Source organism: Nyctereutes procyonoides, unplaced genomic scaffold (genome assembly GCF_905146905.1).
Source record: "Nyctereutes procyonoides isolate TBG_1078 unplaced genomic scaffold, NYPRO_anot_genome, whole genome shotgun sequence".
NCBI classification, from domain to species: domain Eukaryota; kingdom Metazoa; phylum Chordata; class Mammalia; order Carnivora; family Canidae; genus Nyctereutes; species Nyctereutes procyonoides.
Genome location: NW_026575128.1, coordinates 12578305 through 12598678, shown reverse-complemented (window position 1 = coordinate 12598678; position 20374 = coordinate 12578305). Strand labels below are relative to the sequence as shown.

Sequence of the window (20374 nt, the reverse complement as noted above, 5' to 3'; positions counted from 1 at the left end):
GTGCTACTCATAAGATATGCACTTTAAATATAATGATTAAAAGATTAAAATGTATAACTCTCAGGTTATGTTTTAACAAGTAGTTAGAATTACCTGAAAAAGTCTTTGATGGCACCTTCTTTATTTTTTTGTTTTTTTGTTTTTTGATGTCACCTTCTGAAGCTGAATGTATATATACCCTATGTCTGGGAAATTCCAAATAGGAAGAGTACATACATACCCAAAGAAGAAGAATATAACAATACTCAAAGTATGCATAAAATGCTTATAGCACCTCTGCAATAGCCCAAACCAGAAACAACCCAAATGTCCATCAAAAAAGGAAGAATAAATCAACAGTAGTGTTTTCATATAACAAACACCATACAGCAGGCAAAAGTAAAGAATTATTGTTGATTATAAGATATGTGCAGTACGAAGAAGTCTGAATTGCAAAGTCAAAGTGAAACAAGTCAGACAAAGAAGCAGATATTGTAGGATGTCATTTATATAAAGATTAAAACACACAATACTAATCTTACTATTAAAAGTTAGATAATGTTTACCCTTGGAGTGGCAGTAGCTGAGAGGAAAGAAAAGCTTCTGCAGAGCTGGTAATATTTTATTTCTTGATTTGGGTAGACAGCTTACACAGGAGTGTGCTGATTATTATAATTCATAGAGTTGTTACTTATGATTTGTGCATTTTCTATATGTATATTGTGTTTTGAAAACAAGCTTAATTTTTAAAAAGGTTTTATTTGAGAGAGAGAGAGAGAGAGAGAGAGAGAGAGAGCGCACAAGCCAGGGAAGAGGCAGAGGAAAGAGGGAGAAGCTGGCTCCCCACTGAGCAGGGAGCCCAGTGGAGGGCTTGATCCCAGGACCTTGGGATCATGACCTCAGCCAAAGTCAGACACTTAACTGACTGAGCCACCTAGGTGCCAGAAAACAAGCTTAATTTAAAAACAGTTATACATATAGAAACTTAAAATTGTACAAACTCATGGAATGCCAAATAATCCAGTTATATGGTGAGGACCAAGCCTAGTTCCTAATACGACACTCATGATAAATGATTCAGTAGACTACTGAATGAAACAAACAAACAAGAAAATCAAACACAAAAAGAATACACTGCAATTATTCCCCAGCTGTCCTTCATATATATGTTTGTTTGTCTTACATCAGAAAATATTCTCACGCTGATGTTCTCTAATATTACACCTGGTAAACCTGATCTTTTCTTTTAAATATTTAATTAACATAAAAATAAGCTGAGAAGTTTATTTCAAAATAATTATTTCTCACCCCACTTTACCATTTAGAACAAAATCTATTTGTAGGAAATGGAAGTGTTTTATACCGGGCCACAAGAGTCTCCATACTTTGAAGGCTATGAAATAATTATCATAAAGTTACTACTTACTGACTATGAGATAATTATTAGTAATATTGTTTAGAGTTCAGATGATATCAAACATTTTGCATAACGACTCAGGCCAAGCCAGAAGTTAGAGATGTTGCCTTTAGCAAAACCACTGACTTCCATCATTTGGAGGTTGTATCTTTTTTCTTCTCTTCCCAGTGGTTAACTATTACAAGCTTTAAAAGCTTTAAGCATCTTGAGTGGTTTTCTTGCCCAATTAGAAAAGGCCTTCAAGAAAATATTTTAGAAACTAACATATAAATGTCTTTGATGAGCCTGATGTGATTTCAAGACATTTTTTACCCGGTCATGGATCTCATCGCAGTTTGAAGGTGAACACCAATCAGAATGGAATCTGTAGACATAAAAAACAAAGGTGACTTGTAGCCAGAGGGAGAGAAAAATAAATCCTTCCAAATGCCAGACACAGAAAGTCATTTTTTTTTTACCTATCCCCATGTGATAACATAGAAAGATGAAAATAGCATATTTTCTTAATTGACCAAGGATGAGAGGCAGATATAAAATCAGGCACTGATTCTCTGCAGACATATTAAGTCTTTGTAATAAGTGCAATAAGTGGTCTTAATAAAGTTTGATGTGAATTAGGGAGAGCATACCTATATATATCTGACCACTTTAATGATCTCCTTACATAATTTGTTAGAGCTTTAGCTCCAAATAAAGATACAGATGCTCATGGGCAGCCCCAGTGGTGCAGCGGTTTGGCGCCGCCTGCAGCCTGGGGTGTGATCCTGGAGACCCGGGATCGAGTCCCACATCGCGCTCCCTGCATGGAGCCCGCTTCTCCCTCTGTCTGTGTCTCTGCCTCTCTCTCTGTGTGTCTATGAATAAATAAATAAAATCTTTAAAAAAATATACAGATGCTCAGATTAGAACAATTCCATGTATAGTGCCTTTAAAATTAGTTTTTATTTTCCAATAATTTCATCATACTGTCTTAAATTATGTAGAAGTAATTCCTTTCTGTATACAGAAAAATAAAACTAATTTTATGAAATGAAACAAAATGTTTAAATAGATGAAAATATTATTTAGAATCCAATTATGTTCTTACTCCCTCAGAATACATAAGAACATAAAAATTGAATGATCCCCCCTCAGCATAGATAACACTTCTCTAGTCTCTCCTGTTAAGTGTGTTTTTTAAGTGAATATTGAAAAACAGGAAAATGTGACTTTTATTAAAACCTGAGTTTGGAAATAGAGAAGAAATAAAGCAACCGTTCTTCTTTCTTATGCCTTTTCCAAACTCAAAATTGGCATTAGTATAACTAAGCTACTTTATCAATCTTATAAGTAATAATGAAAATCTCCAGGTCCATCTGATTATAATTCATCATATCAAGTATTATTGATATAATTCCTTCATAAAGGAATGGATACTAAAATGTTAACTGCTTACACTTTGCCTGTTTTCTCCCAGCTTGTGATGGCAAAGTTATAATTTTATATGTTTACTCAAAATATAAACTCTTAATCAGGAAAAATGATTTACATTACCTGTTTCTTAAAGAACACAGTCAATAATGGATGATCAGCTATATCTAAATTTTAATCTCCTACATTTGTAAAAGGAAATATTACTGGATCTACACAAATACATTGTCCAATTTTGTTATTTGCCTATGTAGGTAACATATCTTGAAAACCTGAGATCCAAATATGCAGTTCCAAGAGGATCTCTTCCGTGTACTATGAGAGGATCCACTAGTCTGTGCTGTGGTATAAGAAATGATTGCCCAACGATCTTTAACTTCATTTACAAAATTCGAAACCGTAAGCATGATTAAAAGGAATATCAGCTACTTTTTAATTAGATTTGCTAGTATTTCTTAGTCTGATTTTAGTAATAATTCTACAGCCTAATACATATAAGTCATAATATTAATATTTATTTTTGGAGGACAAAACTGTTTCTGAAATGGAACATTTATAATAAAAATTGCAACTGTTTTATGTGTGTTAACTCCATTGAGTTAAATGGGCTTAAAGCAAAAAGCACCTTCACTATAAATAAAGAAATTCATTTGCTTACAGTCACTAACAGACTTTTTGAAAGCTTGTTTATTCACATTCGTGATTAAGGAGTCAACATTTTATAATAATCCTAGAGGAAAACTTATTTTATCTTAATGACTATTTACCCAGTTTAACTCCTATAGCTGTATATCTTGTCATAGTCCCAATTTTGCCGGGGACATACAATCTACATTTCCATCATTTCAAATTGCTTACTGATTCCACTGGATTTTATAAATACCCTCTAAGTATACTGCTCACTAACCTGTATTATATTTAAAGGTGTAGTACTGAGTGTGTTCAAAAGGATGAAATGTTTCTGTTCCTGGTGATATGTCCTATAGACACTTTATTTTCCTTTATAACTAAATCAAAATCTTTTTTAGAACATACATTCAAAGTAGAGGTGTTCTACCCTAGTGAATGTAAAAAAATTTATCTGCCCTAAAAAGTACCTCAATAAAAGTTTATTAATTCCTTTAGATGAATTTAAATTCTTTTATTTTAAAAGTACCTCAACCTTCCTCAAGTGATAGGTGATAATGTTTAATATTAGAGCTACTTGTTTCCTTCTAGAAAAGAACTTACTACATCTACTATCAAGCATCAGAATAAATGTGCAAATGCCACTGACTACTTCTAGTAGTCATATAGTCCACCTGCACTGGAATATGAAAAAGAGACAGCTGACTTTAGCTAACCTCAGTGAAGAACTTTTGAGTATAGCCTCAGTGAAGAATTTAGCAACTTGGGAAGACAGACTTCAAAAGCTGGGACAAAATTACAGACAAGGATAAAATAACGTGGAACTAAAATTCATACTGTATTACAGTGGTAGACAACTGGAGAGCTCTGTGAAATATGTGAAAAGGCAGAAAAATAAAACAATATTTATAAAAACATATCCAAGGAGATACAGGTGAAAAATTTGTTGAAAACCTACTGAGATGGCAAAGAACCTAATGAACAAAACCACAAGTGCTTAATTCTAAACCTAAGTAAAAAAAGAGGAGCACTGACTACATGCCTGAACATCTGAGCAGACACAGTAACTAAAGAAAGTCCCCTGACAACTGAGACACAAGTTACTGGGCCTCAGCAGAAAAAAATCTCTTCAAAAGTTTCTCTTGAACTTTAAAGCCTATAGAAACATAGATATGTATCTCTCTCTACAAATACATAGGTCTATCTTCTAATCTACCTGTCTATCTATGAACTCCATGACCCCAAAGGCAGGATTCTAATGAATCTAGAAGCCACATGAATCAAAATTCCCTATGTCAGGATTAGGGTCTCCAGCAGACCTTCATACGTCCTTGTGGAGACTTACAGGGCTAATTTGGAAACACAAATCTATCTGTTCAGAATAGGGATGTTTTAATACAGCTTCCAAATGGATAACTCTTGCTCAAATCATCGGTTTTGAGATGAACTTTTTGATAGACAGTTTGTTTAAATTTTGTCAGTGATGTCTGATAGTTATAATAAGCTATACAAATTTAGTATGTTCCTTTAGCTTTTTGATACCATCTGTAAATATAGATTTTATTTCCATGCTCTTGATGGCATGCCTCTTAGGTGTTCAAATTTCCATATAATTTTTAAACTACCTAGGGTGAGGTTTGTTTATTTTTTTAATCTATGGCAACTCTGTTTTCTATATTATTTTTTTTATTATTTTTTAATTTTTATTTATTTATGATAGTCACAGAGAGAGAGAGAGGCAGAGACACAGGCAGAGGGAGAAGCAGGCTCCATGCACCGGGAGCCTGATGTGGGATTCGATCCGGGGTCTCCAGGATCGCGCCCTGGGCCAAAGGCAGGCGCCAAACCGCTGCGCCACCCAGGGATCCCTGTTTTCTATATTATTATTAGTGAGTGAGGCAATGAATTTCCAATTTGAATTTAACAACAAAAACAGATAAAGAGGTATTATTTTCTTCACACTCAAATTATTACAAGTGTCTAGCTTTGGTTGCCAAAGCTTTTCTTAGAGGGAGGGCTGGAATCTTTACATGGTTAAGATTCTCCTGGGGAATTAGGGAGAAGTTATGTGACGTACCATATACCAACAATATACAGCATCATCATTACCACTAAAAGGAGAGTATAATCTGTGCTATTTTTATATATAAGCCATATCCATAATGTTAAATGCCTCTGAATCTATTGAAAACAACCATCATGTACTATTTTTCACTTTTAGGAACTACAGTATTTAGGGTTAAAGTGACTCTAATTATTAATAAACTTGCTAATAGTAAGCTTCCTTCAAGAGGACTGGGCTGGGGAGGAGTATCTAGTACTATGTGATATGTAATATATTCTAAACAAAAAGTAAGCCTTTTAAAATCAAATTATACTTGCAGGAATAAACATTTTACATACATAATTGCTGCCTTGTCTTTTCTAATGATGATTATTCAAAATATCAGTACAGAAAGAGAGACTAAGCATTACCTTTCCCTGAGAGAAGCTCTATTTAACACAGGGCTTGGAGAATGCTTCGGCATTGTTGAAGGTGCTGAATGGACTAGTAAGGTCCTTGCTGAATGCTGGGGCTTGCTACATGACCTTGAGCTTAAGTACTCATCACATCTTTCCAAAGAGTCATCAAAGTCTCTCCCATGGGGTGTCCTGATAACCTGTTCAAAAAATTTGAATTTGTATACAAATTTTATTTGTATACACATAATAAATGTGATACTATCATACATACACGCAACCTTAGAACCTTTGTGAGAATTAAAAAAAAACAACTATAATGCCACAACCATATTTGAAGGTAAGTTTCAGAATGTAGTGGTCATCATTATCACTGTAAAAGTAAATATTAGATACATCTGGTTATTCATTCCACTTGTCTAAAATTTATAAAACTTTATCAATTCCAAGAGCTTTTGAGCAGTGGTGGGGTAAAGGTAGGGGTGTATATATAAAACAAAGGACAGGGACGCCTGGGTGGCTCAGTGGTTGAGCGTCTCAACCACTGAGTGGTTGAGGATCCCTGCAGACCCAGGATCAAGTCCCACGTCGGGCTCCCTGCATGGAACCTGCTTCTCCCCATGTCTCTACCTCTCTCTGTGTGTCTCTCATGAATAAATAAATAAAATCTTTTTAAAAATAAAATAAATAAAACACAGGACAATACAAAGAAACTAATGATAGTCTAATTTAGGTATGAGGGCAATCAGAACAGAATTCTATCCTTATACTCATTCATTGACTCATTTGTTCTGGAGACAAAATGAATAAATCAGGATAGAAAAATTAATTAATTCCTACCCTTATTATGGGGACCTTAGATCCTAGTATAATTTACATTCTACTAAGGAAAAAGAGTTTTAAAAACACACACATACCAAGTAAATAGGTAAAATATATAGTTTGTCTAAGGATGGTAAATACCATGATAAGAAAATAGAGCAGAGAGGAGATAAGAAGTACTGATGGGTGATATAGGAGGGGTATGGAGGGAAGGAGCTGCTATTTTAAGTAGGTTAATCAATGGAGACCTGACAGAGAAAAAGAAAGTCTTAGACCTAAGGAGTAAAGGCCTAAAGACCTTAGTAAAGACCACAAGACCTAAGTCATGGGGACATCTGTAGGAAGATCATTCCAGAAAGAAAGAAAAATAAAAGTAAAGATCTTGTGGGGTGGGGTGGAGAGTAGAGCATGGCCTGGTATATTAGAAAAAGCAAGGAAGCCAACAGGGGTGAACTAAATAGTAAGTGAAGTTAAAAAGGTAGATTTGAAGGATAAGGCTTCTATGCTGTGACTATTTTTTTAAAGGAGAATTTCCTGACTACTACATTAAGAACGGTCTATAGAGGGGCCAAAGGCAGAAACAGGGAAATCAGCTAGGAAATGGTTATAATAGAATATGGAAAAGGATGCTGGATTAGATCAGAGTGATATCAATGGAGATGAAAAGTGATCAGATCCAAAAGGCAACTGAAATATAGAGCCAACAGGATTTGCTGATGGACTAGAGTCAAACATAACACCAATATTTTGGTCTAATCAACCTAAAGAGCTGAGTTTATAAGTAGCCTTCCAACTGGGGGAGACAGAAGAGTAAATATTAGGAGTCTGTTTTTAGACATGTTGAGCTTCACATATCTATCAATTTATTAACCACCCAGCATATTAGAATAGAATTCAGGAGAAGAGTCCAGCATAAAGATACAAATGGTATTTAAAGACAGGGCACTGGGTGATATCACCAAGGGAGTGAACATAAATAGAAATAAGAAAGTATCTGTAGACAAAGGCCTGGGGAATATCTATCCAGAAGATGAGACGGAAACATCAGATTAAGGAGTGGTCAGGGAAGAAGCGGAAGAAACAGGAAGATGTATCATCAAATGAAGAGTGTTATTTCAAGTAAGAGGAGTAACTAAGTTAAATACTGCTGATAAATCAAATTAGAAACAACTGGGAATGGACCTTTATATTTTAGCATTTGGAAGGTCATCAGTAATATCAACAAGAGTAGCACTGATGAGGTGATGGAGTGATAATCTGGAGTTGAGTTCAAGAGAGAATGAGAGAGAGGAACTGCATTCATTTAATAAATACTTAATCTCCAGTCACTGTTGTAAGTGTTGGGACTATGACAATGAACATAACACAGTCCCTGCCTTTATAAGCCAGTGTTCTAGCAGTATTATTTCGTAAATATTTGAACTTTACGGTGGTCAATTTAATCTTTAGGAAAGCCACCTAATCTTTCTCAGACTCATTTCCCTCATAAGTAAAATACAGTTACTCTATCTTATAGATCTTCCATAATTTAAAGTATTTAGTAGAACATCTAGATTGTATGAATTAAACAATAAATGTAAGTCATTTATTATTAAATAATAAATAAAAAGCACAACTTTTTGCTTCGACCCTACCACAATTTTCATTACTTTCCAGAATTACAGCAACATATGAGTCAGCTGAGAGAATCAAGCTTTCATCCCAGAACCAAATAGCACATGATTCAAATGGCTCAGTTACAGTCCCCCAAAATATGATCAAGAAATATGTGATCTATACTGAATAAAAAATTGAAAATTTTTCCACTATTAGCTGTTCACAGAGAAAGTAAGAGCATAGTCAATGTCAAGAACAAGATCAAAGAGGTCCATGGTCAACAAATACAAGGGTATATATATAGAAGAGACTTACAGGAACAAAAAGAACCTGCCATAATGCTGTTTATAGAGTTATATCAAATATGAACCCCCTTGGCTTATGCTAGAGAGACTATTTTCTCTTCATTAATATCCTTTCCTTTTCTTTTTTTTTTAAGATTTTATTTATTTATTGGAGAGAGAGTGAGAGCACACATGTGCACAAGCAGGGGGAGGGGCAGAAGGAGTGAGAGAAGCAGGCTCTCCACTAAGCAGGGGGCCTGATGAAGGACTTGATCCCAGGACTTGATCCCAAGCCCTGAGCCAAAGGTGGATGCCCAACTGACTGAGCCACCCAGGCACCCTTCTTTGTTAATTTCAACATCATCTGAGTCATGATGGCTAGGAGGGTCACTTCATTTTTTACTAAATTTTCTCCCCGAACTAGTCAGCAATATTTTAAATACAGCCTATTTCTCTATTAATCGGAATATTCACTGAGAATCTCTTGAACCACATGTTAGCTAATACTCAGGTCTAGAGAGGTACAGGGATTTGAATGCACAATCCAGATGAAATGCGGCATAAACACAAAGAAAACGGACGGTGAGATATGCTGTGTCAAATACATCTTAATGACAATAACGCAGAGGGCTATTCAACAATTTTCGTCTGAATGGTGGAAGTCTCATGGAGGAGGTGGGATTGGAATCAAAGCCATATGCACAGCAAAGAAAGAGAAAGGGCATTCAGAATAAGGGAAAAGGTGCAAGAAAAGATGAACACTGCACATGGTAACATGGTTATCTCTACAGGAAAGCAATAGGAGAGAATATTTTAGGGGTGGAAAGGGGCACATTATAGAGAACTTTCAATGCTGTAACTCGATACTACTCAACATTTATTAAGCATATTTTATGTATGAAATACTGAATAAGGTAGAAGACAATAGCAATGACAGATAAATGTAATAGAAGACCTGAAAGAAGTTACAATCCATGATGGCAGACATTAAAAACAAGTAGTGATAAAACAAAAAGGAAGGAAATTAGAACTAAATAGAACTGTGCAACAGGAAAATAGCTAGGATGTGTTCTTTCTGGAATCAGAGTATTTGTATTGTAATGTTTTATATCTACATGGAGGACTGAAAGGTATAATGAGGGGGTGAGTCTTTACTAAGAATCCATTTCAAACTTGCAGTCTTAACCCTTAGCTTAAGAAACATTTCCATAGCTCTGATGAGTTTTCCATAGGTTATTCAGAAACCAAATGGCTCATTACAGAAGAGTTCCATTTTTTGGTTGATTCCTCAAGGACAGTGGCTTACCGTCCAGAAACCTGGGCTCAAATCCCTGCCTGACCAGGTCATTTCCTCTCTAAGCTTTCATTTCCTTATTTATAAACTGAGCAAATAATCTAAGAGAGAGAGAGAGAGAGAGAGAGAAAGCAGATACTGGTAACTAAGAGCAGTTTCTCAGTTTTGCCAAGAACATTCCTTAGTGAATCCTATTTCAGGTAAGTAATCAATTCCTATCTTATCTAGTTTAAAAATCCATATGCTCAGGGGCATCTGGGTGGCTCAGTGGTTGAGCGTCTGCCTTTGGCTCAGGGCATGATCCCCGGGTCCTTGGTTCTGAGCCTGCTTCTCCCTCTGCCTATATCTCTGACTTTGTTTGTGTGTCTCTCATGAATAAATAAATAAAATCTTTAAAAAAAGAAATCCATACGCTCACCTACCTGGTTTGGTTTTAGAAAGACGTACTTTTCTTTACACTGGAGAAGAATTTAGAAGAAATGCCAAAATAATGCAATAAAAATGCTAATTCCTAAATAGACCAATCCTTATGTGTATGTGAGGGAGAGAGTGTTTAAACTTTGACCACTGTACTATGCATTTATAGAAATAACTTGTTTAATCCCCACAACATTCTGATGGGGTATTTTTATTCTCTGTACTTCATAGCATAGGAACCTGAAGCAAAGTTGAACAGCTACTAAGTAAGGGGTCTCAGGCCAGTGACATATGAGAGATCTAGGGCAGATCTTCCAAGTAGAAAACTCCTAGAGCCAAAGTCCCTCAATATGCCTCAGAGGAAAGTCTCACAGAAGACAGTCTCACAATCTGATTTACTAACAACCCAAAATACAGAGCTCAGGAACAAACTGACAAACTGTTCTCAAAGAAGAAGGAAGACATTTCCAATTAATTTTATGATCATAATAATGCTACCAAACTACTCATGGATAGTAGAAGGCTTATTACAGACCATCCTCACTAGAAACCATATATGGAAAAAATGTCAGATAAAAATATGAAAAAATTAAATTTAGTAACATTAAAAAAAATAATATGACCAAGTTGGGTTTATTCAAAGAATACAAAGATAGGTTTGCATTAGAAAACCTATTAACCAACTAACAGATGCTGAAAAAAAAGGCATTTGATAATATTCACATCCATTCATAACTTTAAAAATATTCTTTACAAATAGGGAATTGCAAAAGGAACTTTGTTAATTTGCTAAAGGATATTTAACAGTAACCTACTGTAAATCATAGGTGTGAAACCTTAGACATGAGCCTATCAAAGACAGGATCAAGACAAGAGGGCACATTGTATTAGGCTATGCTGCAGTAGCAAATTAAGCTTGAAAATCCGTGGCTTAACATAATAAAGATTCATTTTTCCTATGTTTTATAGTAACAGAAGTTAGCAAGTGAAATTACACTTCACAAAACCATCCAAGGGGCGCGTGGGTGGCTTGGTGGTTTGGCGCCTGCCTTTGGCCCAGGGTATGGTCCTGGGGTCCCGGAATCGGCTCCCACGTTGGGGTCCCTGTGTGGAGCCTGCTTCTCTCTCTGTGTCTTTGCCTCTCTCTGTGTGTCTCTCAGGAATAAATAAATAAAATCTTAAAAAAAAAAAAAACAAAAACGTCCAAGGACTGTTCTGACGAGGCACACTGAACAACTTATAGCTGTATGATCTGGAACATGAAGCCTCATTGCCACTAAAACAAGAAAGAGTTCATATCAATTTGTCTATGTTTCACCCTGGAAAGGATCCACATAATCTTCCTTCATAGCCCATCAGCTAGAGTAGGTCCTATATAGCTGTGGAAGAGGGCTTGAGAAGGTGGAAGAGGACATGAATAGTCAATAAGCAATAAATGTCTCTGCCACATCCACTATCACCACTTTTATTCAGCATTGTATTAAAGATCTTAGTAAGTTAAGACAAAGAGGGGTCCCTGGGTGGTGCAGCGGTTTGGTGCCTGCCTTTGGCCCAGGGCGCGATCCTGGAGACCCAGGATCGAATCCCACGTCAGGCTCCCAGTGCATGGAGCCTGCTTCTCCCTCTGCCTGTGTCTCTGCCTCTCTCTCTCTCTCTGTGACTATCATAAATAAATAAAAATTAAAAAAAAAGAAATAATTTGAATGGCAGAAATAAAATTAATTATATGCAGATGATACAGTTTCTTCTATTAAGAAATTCAAGAATATCTATAACAAGTATGTTATACAAGAATAAATTTCAAACCTATATATCAGTAAAACACACAAAAAATGTAATTTTACATAAAAGACTGTTTACAATAAAAACCCAAGCTGTAAGGTTTCTAGAATGAATCTAACAATTCATAATGCATTAATGGAAAAGCATATATAACTTTACTGAGATATGCGAGAAGTGAGATCATGGGCAATCACATGGCTCAACTATCAGATCAAAGAAGAGGCCCACCTACTAGAACAAGACTTTACTATGAATTCAAGCAAATTCCTGCACAAGAAAATAACACTATAAACCAGTAAATAACCATCGTTTGCCTCAGGACATTCCCATAAATCATTTACTTGAACAGCAGCCTGCTCAATCATCAATCAGCTTCCTTCTTAAAACAAGAGATTCTTAATCTGGGCAAACAATTCCCTTCTCAGGATAACAGATCACTTAATCGGACAAATCCTTCCTTACCAAATAAACTGCTTACTTATCAAGACTTGATTTAAGATCCCAATCTTTGTGTCCATTAATCCCAAACTTTTATATAACAAACCTTGTCAATTAGATTCCCTCATTAAAAGCCCTACCTTAAAATACTGGAGCGCAGACTCCAAAACCCCCCAATTATCTGCCCTTAACCTTCACCTTTCAGAGACACTGCTCCAACTGCTGTTGAGGTAGTAGCTCTCCTTTACTGCCTTACGTCGTCATAAACTCAGCTTGGCTTGATGTCAACAGACTATTATTCAGTTATTGTTGTGTTCTTTGGGTGAGTTGGCCATAGACAATCCTATAAGTCCAATAAGATATAAACAGACAACCCCTTGCTGCCATAGCTAAGACCTTCAATTTAGAAACTGTATTCTTCTGAGACTTCCTGAGCTTCCCTCCTGGAATATGACTGCACAATGAGGTAAGTGAATCTTGGTGTTGAGTCTGGTCCCTGACTTCCTTTTGCCGAACTTCCCAAATGCTTACTTTGTCTTCTAGGAAAGCAGAACCCTTCAGTAATCTTTTCATTATCTGATCAGGTCTGAAAACTCATATCCCTAGCAGAAGTCTGTTTTTTCATTAACAATACTAATACTAATATGTCTCTATCTTTGTTATTTTTTGTGGAGAGTCTGTAAGAGGAAGAGCATAGGAAAAATGAACAAATGTTAAGCTACTAAATCCATCCTCGAGTCAGGCCCATGGATGAATAGGCTCTGATATTCTTATCACACCACAATCCTTATAGTAAAAACTGCCATGTCATTTGTCAAAATATCATGATAATGTCTTGTTTTTTTTTTTTTTTCCTTGTTTTCTCCATGGGGAAAAAACACCTCTAGGAGAAATTGCTTCCAAATGTTCCATCTTCTTAGAATTGATTTGTCAGGTCTCCAATTTGGATAACTACTGGGTTGGAGCCTGAGACACAAGGTATACAAGCAGTCCACTGGCCAACATTGCCAGACTCGTGCACTTGCTTCACTTTAAGTCTGTGCCCTCTCCAACTTAGATTCAAGCTGCCTACATGTGTTCACACTATAATTTTAAATCACACAGTTATTGTTTTAAGCAGCATGATTTCAGTAATGTCTATGCAAAGAGACTCCTCTGCTATGAGGGCAGCAGGGTGTTCACAAAGCTTGCCTGGCAGGACTCAGCCCTGCCGCAGACTGACAACCACTCTTCCTTTCTCAAGGAATCCATTTGCCCAGCTATCCTGCTCCTTTTTCTAGCAAAGTATATTACAAAGGGGTTCAGGTAGGGTGGGAACTTGAGAAAGGAGATAGAGAACATCAATTCATAGGTCACCGGGTCATCAGGAGCCCCATGTAGATTTTATGGACTGGCCTATGCATCACCCAAAGATCCTGGCCTTCAAACTAGACTCAAGTGACTGAGTGGAACTGAGTGGTCTTTCTTGAGTAGGACATGAATATGTTCTATGTGGGGGAAGAAAGGGATGCAGAGCTATTTGGTGGCCAGAGGGGCAGACTGCGTCAGATATGGTTAGCTGTCCCCTAAAATGTGTATCCCTCTTATGTAGTATAAGGTTAATGGGAATCAGTTCCCTACCTCCTCCTTGTGCTTCTAGATGTGGCCATGTGCCCAGTTCTTGTCAATGGAATAGAAGTGACTTAGGTCACTGCCAGGCTTTTAAGAAACAGATGCACTGGACTGTTAATGAGGAATAAACTTACATTGTATTAAGACACTGAAATAGTCAAGTTTCAGAACACATAGCACTACTCTAATATATTCAGTGAGCTAAAATCAAGAAGTAGAAATATAGACATGACCTGGAGAAGGCTAGTGATAACATAATAGGAACAGAGTGTGTAAGTTCAGGAGCAGTAGGAGCAACTAAATTGCCAGGAATACTAAGCAGAAAACTCTGACCTTGATGTGATATTCATCCATAAATTCAAGCATTATGTGTCCACCAGATACCATATGCCTTGCTAGCAAGTGAGGATAAAATGAACGCATTACACTTACTTTCAGGAGTTTAGGAAGACACATTAAATCCGTATTCTGCTAAGTCCAAGAGGCACCCAGTGTAATAAGGCAATGATTAGGTATGTGAGGATGCTAAAACTGATGTAAGGCTACCAGAAATCAACTATATATTCCACATGTACTTCACAATTTTGCCTAAAGCCAGGTCTGCTTCTCCACTTCCACTAAGGTGGTCCCCTATCACTTTTAAATAAATATAGGAACTCTCCAGTTTTGAGAGATATCATAAAATTCATTTTCCCAAATTGTTTAGAAGTGGATAAAGAAGTAGAAGCAATGTTCATTTGAATGTCTAGCAGCGAAAGGAAGGAGGAAGAGAGGATGATAAAGATACAGGGATTCAGACTGTGAGATATGTTCTTTTTCAGGAGCTTTGTGCAATTTGTTTTCTGTCATTTAAGATAGCAATAAAGATTCCTGTTGAATTAATTAATTAATTAATTAATTTATTTATTTTAAAGATTTATTTATTCATTCATTCAGAGAGAGTGAAGAGAGAGGCAGAGACACAGGTGGAGGGAGAAGCAGGCTCCATGCACGGAGCCCGATGTGGGACTCGATCCCGGGTCTCCAAGATCACACCCCAGGCTGCAGGCAGTGCTAAACCACTGCGCCACCGGGGCTGCCCTCCTGTTGAATTTATAAGGCTGCATATAATCCAGTGATATAATCAATAAGAAAAGTTTTAAAAATGGAACCCATTATACAAATTTAAGTTGATTTTATTATTATGTTTATAGTCAAAAGAGAGGGAGCCAATACATAAATGCAAAGAAGGTGTTAACATTATTAAGAAGGCAGAGCAGAGAGAAAGTGGAGATTAACAGAAACATTGAAGTAGAAATGAAGACAACTGAGAAAAACGCCATCCACAACTAACACTTTCTTTGACAGAGTAAAATATGATGTCATATATAGAAAATGAGAAGGAGAGGAAAAGTTTGGACTGTGTTATAGAATCAACAAGAGAACAAAATGATCAAGTAGCACTGAAGGCCAAATTGAAGCTAGAAAGGATATCCTTATAAAGGCCCAGGTAAAATGGGTTCTATAAATCTTTCCAGAAATACCCTGTTGTTATTAGATATATATATCCATTTATTTATTCATACACTGATTACATATGGTATCATTGATTTTTTCAACCAAAGCCCCTGCAATAGATTGAATTGTATCTCTCCAAAATTTGTATGTTGAAGCCCTAACTCCTACTTGACTGCATTTGGAGTATGGAATTAAGATTAAATGAGGTCGGGCAGCCCTGGTGGCTCAGCGGTTTAGCACTGCCTTCAGCCCAGGGCCTGATCCTGGAGACCCCAGATCGAGTCCCACGTTGGGCTCCCTGCATGGAGCCTGCTCCTCTGCCTGTGTCTCTGTCTCTCTCTCTCTGTGTGTCTCTCATGAATAAATAAATATAATCTTAAAAAAAAAAAGATTAAATGAGGTCATACTCGTGAGGTCCTAATCTGAAAGGTTTAGTGTTCTTATAAGAAGAGACACCTCTTTGAGGAACCTCCACACAGTTTTCCAGAGTGGCTGCACCAGTTCACGTTCCCACCAACAGTCCAAGAGGGTTCCCCTTTCTCCACATCCTCTCCAACATTTGTTGTTTCCTGTCTTGTTAATTTTCACCATTCTCACTGGTGTGAGGTGGTATCTCATTGTGGCTTTGATTTGTATTTCCCTGATGGCCAGTGGTGCAGAGCATTTTCTCATGTGCTTGTTGGCCATGTCAAGGTCTTCCTTTGTGAAATTTCTGTTCATGTCTTTTGCCCATTTCATCATTGGATTGTTTGTTTCTTTGCTATGGAGTTTAAGTTCTTTATACTAGCTCTTTATCTGATATGTCATTTGCAAATATCTTCTCCCATTCTGTAGGTTGTCTTTTAGTTTTGTTGACTATTTCTTTAGCTGTGCAGAAGAGAACTGCCCTACGACCCAGCAATTGCACTGCTGGGGATTTACCCCAAAGATACAGATGCAGTGAAACGCCGGGACACCTGCACCCCAATGTTTATAGCAGCAATGTCCACAATAGCCAAACTGTGGAAGGAGCCTTGGTGTCCATCGAAAGATGAATGGATAAAGAAGATGTGGTGTATGTATACAATGGAATATTACTCAGCCATTAGGAACGACAAATACCCACCATTTGCTTTGACGTGGATGGAACTGGAGGGTATTATGCTGAGTGAAATGAGTCAATCGGAGAAGGACAAACATTATATGGTCTCATTCATTTGGGGAATATAAGAAATAGTGAAAGGGAATAAAGGGAAAAGGAGAGAAAATGAGTGGGAAATATCAGAGAGGGAGACAGAACATGAGAGACTCCTAACTCTGGGAAGTGAACAAGGGGTAGTGGAAGGGGAGGTGGGCGGGGAGACGGGGTGACAGGGTGACAGGCACTGAGGGGGCACTTGACAGGATGAGCACTGGGTGTTATGCTATATGTTGGCAAATCAAACTCCAATAAAAAAATATACCAAAAAAAAAAAAAAAAAAAAAAGAAGAGACACCAAAGCTTGTGCTCACATGCTCTCTGTCTCTGCCATGTGAAGACACAGTGAAAAGGCAGCTATCTGCAAGCTAGGAAGGAAGCTCTCACCCGGTACCAATTTGGCTGGCACCCCAATCTTACACTTCCCAGCCTCCAGAACTGTGAGAAAATTTCTGTTGTTTATGTCACCCAGTTTATAATATTTATTATGGTAGCCCAAATTAAGGTAGCCCTCATTTTAAAAACAATTCTTTTTGTATTGACCTCTTTTATATCTTAAAATGGAATGTATTAAAAATGTAACTTACATATACACTTTCAAAAAAAATCAATGAATTGTCTTAATTGTAGTATAAACAAGAATTAATGGAACATGACCTAACATATGCATTTCAATTCATAAGTGCTCAAATATGACAACTCTTGAAAACATAAAGTATGCTCACACTCCCTTATATAAATAAGTTTGGAGTTTTAAAATGTAAGAAGATCATCAGCCACTCTATACAAGAAAACCAAGAAAATAAATGAGCTGCTGTATACTTCATCACAGTGTAATACTACACCATACATTTTTAACAAAACAAAGTATAATCATTTATAATACACTTGTATTTCTATAATATATGATGTATCTCAAAACAATGTAAAGGTACCTTGTGTTTATGTAGAATTAGAATGGTTCTAATGATTATGAACATATTTTTCACCTCCATTATGGTTAGCAAGACAGCTGAAAGCCATGTGGGACTTAAGAATTCCTCATTGTTTGGAACTGTCCCACTACTGTAGAATATCCAGCAGACCTGATCGTTAAATATCAAGAGTACCTCTTCTAAATGACTATTATAATGGTACCTGTTACTGTCTAAAATGCCTCTGTGAGAGTCCAGGCCTGTCTCCACCGAGAACCCATATACTAAATGAATGCCTATTATACCGCCATATGGAACCATGTACATGGGAGAGAAGAAGCCAATGACTCGGGGGCAGTAATGGTACAACAGAAAAGAAATGAAGCGAAAAGAATACAAGAATTTATGAGAACAGCTGGTTATAATGCACCTAGGGCAAAGAGAGTTGAGTTTGGCCAAAAGAATAGATAATGAGTAACGCCTGGGTGGCTCAGTGGTTTAGTGCCTCCCTTCGGCCTAGGGCATGATCCTGGAGACCCGGGACTGAGTCCCACCATGTTGGGCTCTCTGCATGGAGCCTGCTTCTCCCTCTGCCTGTGATCTCTCCCTCTCTCTCATGAATAAATAAACAAAATCTTTTAAAAATAAAGGATAATGACTGAACAACTACAAATTTTAAAAAGGGAAGAAGCAGATACAATATATAAGAAGTAGGAAAAATAGAAAAGGATGTTAAAAAGCCATTATCCCTTAGTACCTACTCTCTACTCAAATAAGACTGGTAGTTTCTCTTTTCTCTTAGGACACTGTATCTAGTCCAAATCCCAAGACTTTTTCACATTACTTTTCTTCTCTTGCTTATATAAAATATATTTCTCAACAGAATTCAGGCAAAAGTTCCACTTTTCCAGAATTCTTTTTGCAGTCACTCTCGCCTTTGAGCTTTTTCCTTATAGAAATCCTAGTGTTCTACTGCCTGAATATTCATTAACTAGCTACTATGTGCCTATAAGAAGATCCTTTATTCTTTCCATACAGAAGATAGCAGTGTTCAAGGCTATATATGCATTTCTATGAAAATCTACCCCTTGAATAAAAAAATAATCCTGTGAGTTTACTTACCACCTACTTCCTTACAAGGTTAGAATGAATAATCAACTTCTAACCTAACCCTAAAAGAATCAAGAGATGAGAGTGGGAGAGAATAAAAGATGGGTGGAAGCTCAGTTCTTTTAAAGAATTCCTTTGGAAAGGAGGATTATAAATATATATGCCTATCTTTAAATGGACCAGCCAACACAGAGCTGGATTCTATTCACTTTAGGTTAAAGATTAGTGTCCTATAAACTTTATACCTGTCTCTCCATTCTATATTCTTATATATTTGGTTTACTTGTTTTCTCTTAATAATCCACTCACATGGGACACCTTAGTGAAGCAGTTGGTTAAGTGTCTAACTCTTGGTTTGGGCTCACAACCTGGGCATCATGCTCAGTGCAGAGTCTGCTTGAGATTCCTTCTCCCTCTTCCTCTGCCCCTTCCTCTTATTCTCTCTTTTTCTAAATAAATCTTTAAAAAAATCCACTCACACAATACACATATATTAGGAACCCACACCATATATCAGATAATATGGCAGGTACTAGCAATTATCAATTAAGCAAGATCAACAAGGTCCCTATCATTCTGGAACTTAGATTAGTAAAACAAGCAGGTTTTATTTTATTTTTCTTAAGATTTTAATTTTTTATAAATATTTTATTTATTTGAGATAGAGAACATAAGCACGAGTGGAGGGAGGGACAGAGGGAGAAACAGGCTCTCCACTGAGTAAGAAGCCAGATGACAGGCTTGGATACCAGGACCCTGGAATCATGACCTGAGCTGAAGACAGACACTTAACCGACTGAGCCACCCAGGTATCCCTTAAATTTATTTTAGATAGAGTGTGAGCAAGTAGGTGGAGGAGCAGAGGCGAAAGGAGAATCTGAGGCAGACTCCCCACTCAAGACCACCAGACCATGACCTGAGCAGAAACCAAGAGTGAGATGCTTAACTGACTGAGCCACCCAAGTGTCACCTCCTTTTTTTTTTAAGATTTTATAAACGAGAAGATTTTTTTAAAAGATGAAAATAAATATATGATTATAAATTGTAAAGCATAACTTGACAGAAACATACAAAGACAGGCTTATCCCTTAGGTAGACCAACTAGTGTGGCTTCCCTGACAGACAAGGGCTATCATGCTTTTTGATCTATGTGTGTGCATACCCACATATATATTACACACATCAGTGTGCTTGTATGTATGTGTGTGTATTTGAAAACATTCCACATAATAGGATAGGTCTGCCCCAGGTGAATTATGCCAAGTAGCATAATGAGGCCCTAAATGAGGGCACAACCAAATACAAACACTATATGAGGGACAGTTCCACCAATTCAAATGCTATATTCATAGGCCATACTAGTGGTTCTCAAATGCCAATCCTTGGGTAGATGGCAAGAGAGCTGCATCAGAATCACCTGGAAACTTATTAAAAATTTAAAAATAAAAATAAATAATAAATAAATAAATAAATAAATAAGAATTTCCAGTCCCCATTTTCTTTTTTTTTTTTTTTTAACAATTTCAATTTAGTACCTGG

At 36.8% G+C, this 20374-nt stretch overlaps 1 protein-coding gene across 4 annotated transcripts in view; it reads right to left on the bottom strand.

Annotated features, from left to right (window-relative positions):
• Positions 1-20374, bottom strand: part of SPATA6 (spermatogenesis associated 6) — a 139548-nt gene that overhangs the window by 39587 nt on the left and 79587 nt on the right. For 3 of the 4 annotated variants that reach the window (XM_055341804.1, XM_055341806.1, XM_055341807.1), the window contains 2 exons: positions 5909-6093; positions 1661-1760 (listed from right to left, as the gene is read on the bottom strand). In XM_055341804.1, coding sequence (XP_055197779.1) covers positions 1661-1760; positions 5909-6093 — 285 coding nt within the window. The remainder of the gene's footprint in view (positions 1-1660; positions 1761-5908; positions 6094-20374) is intronic. The other variant, XM_055341805.1, reaches the window with a different exon arrangement.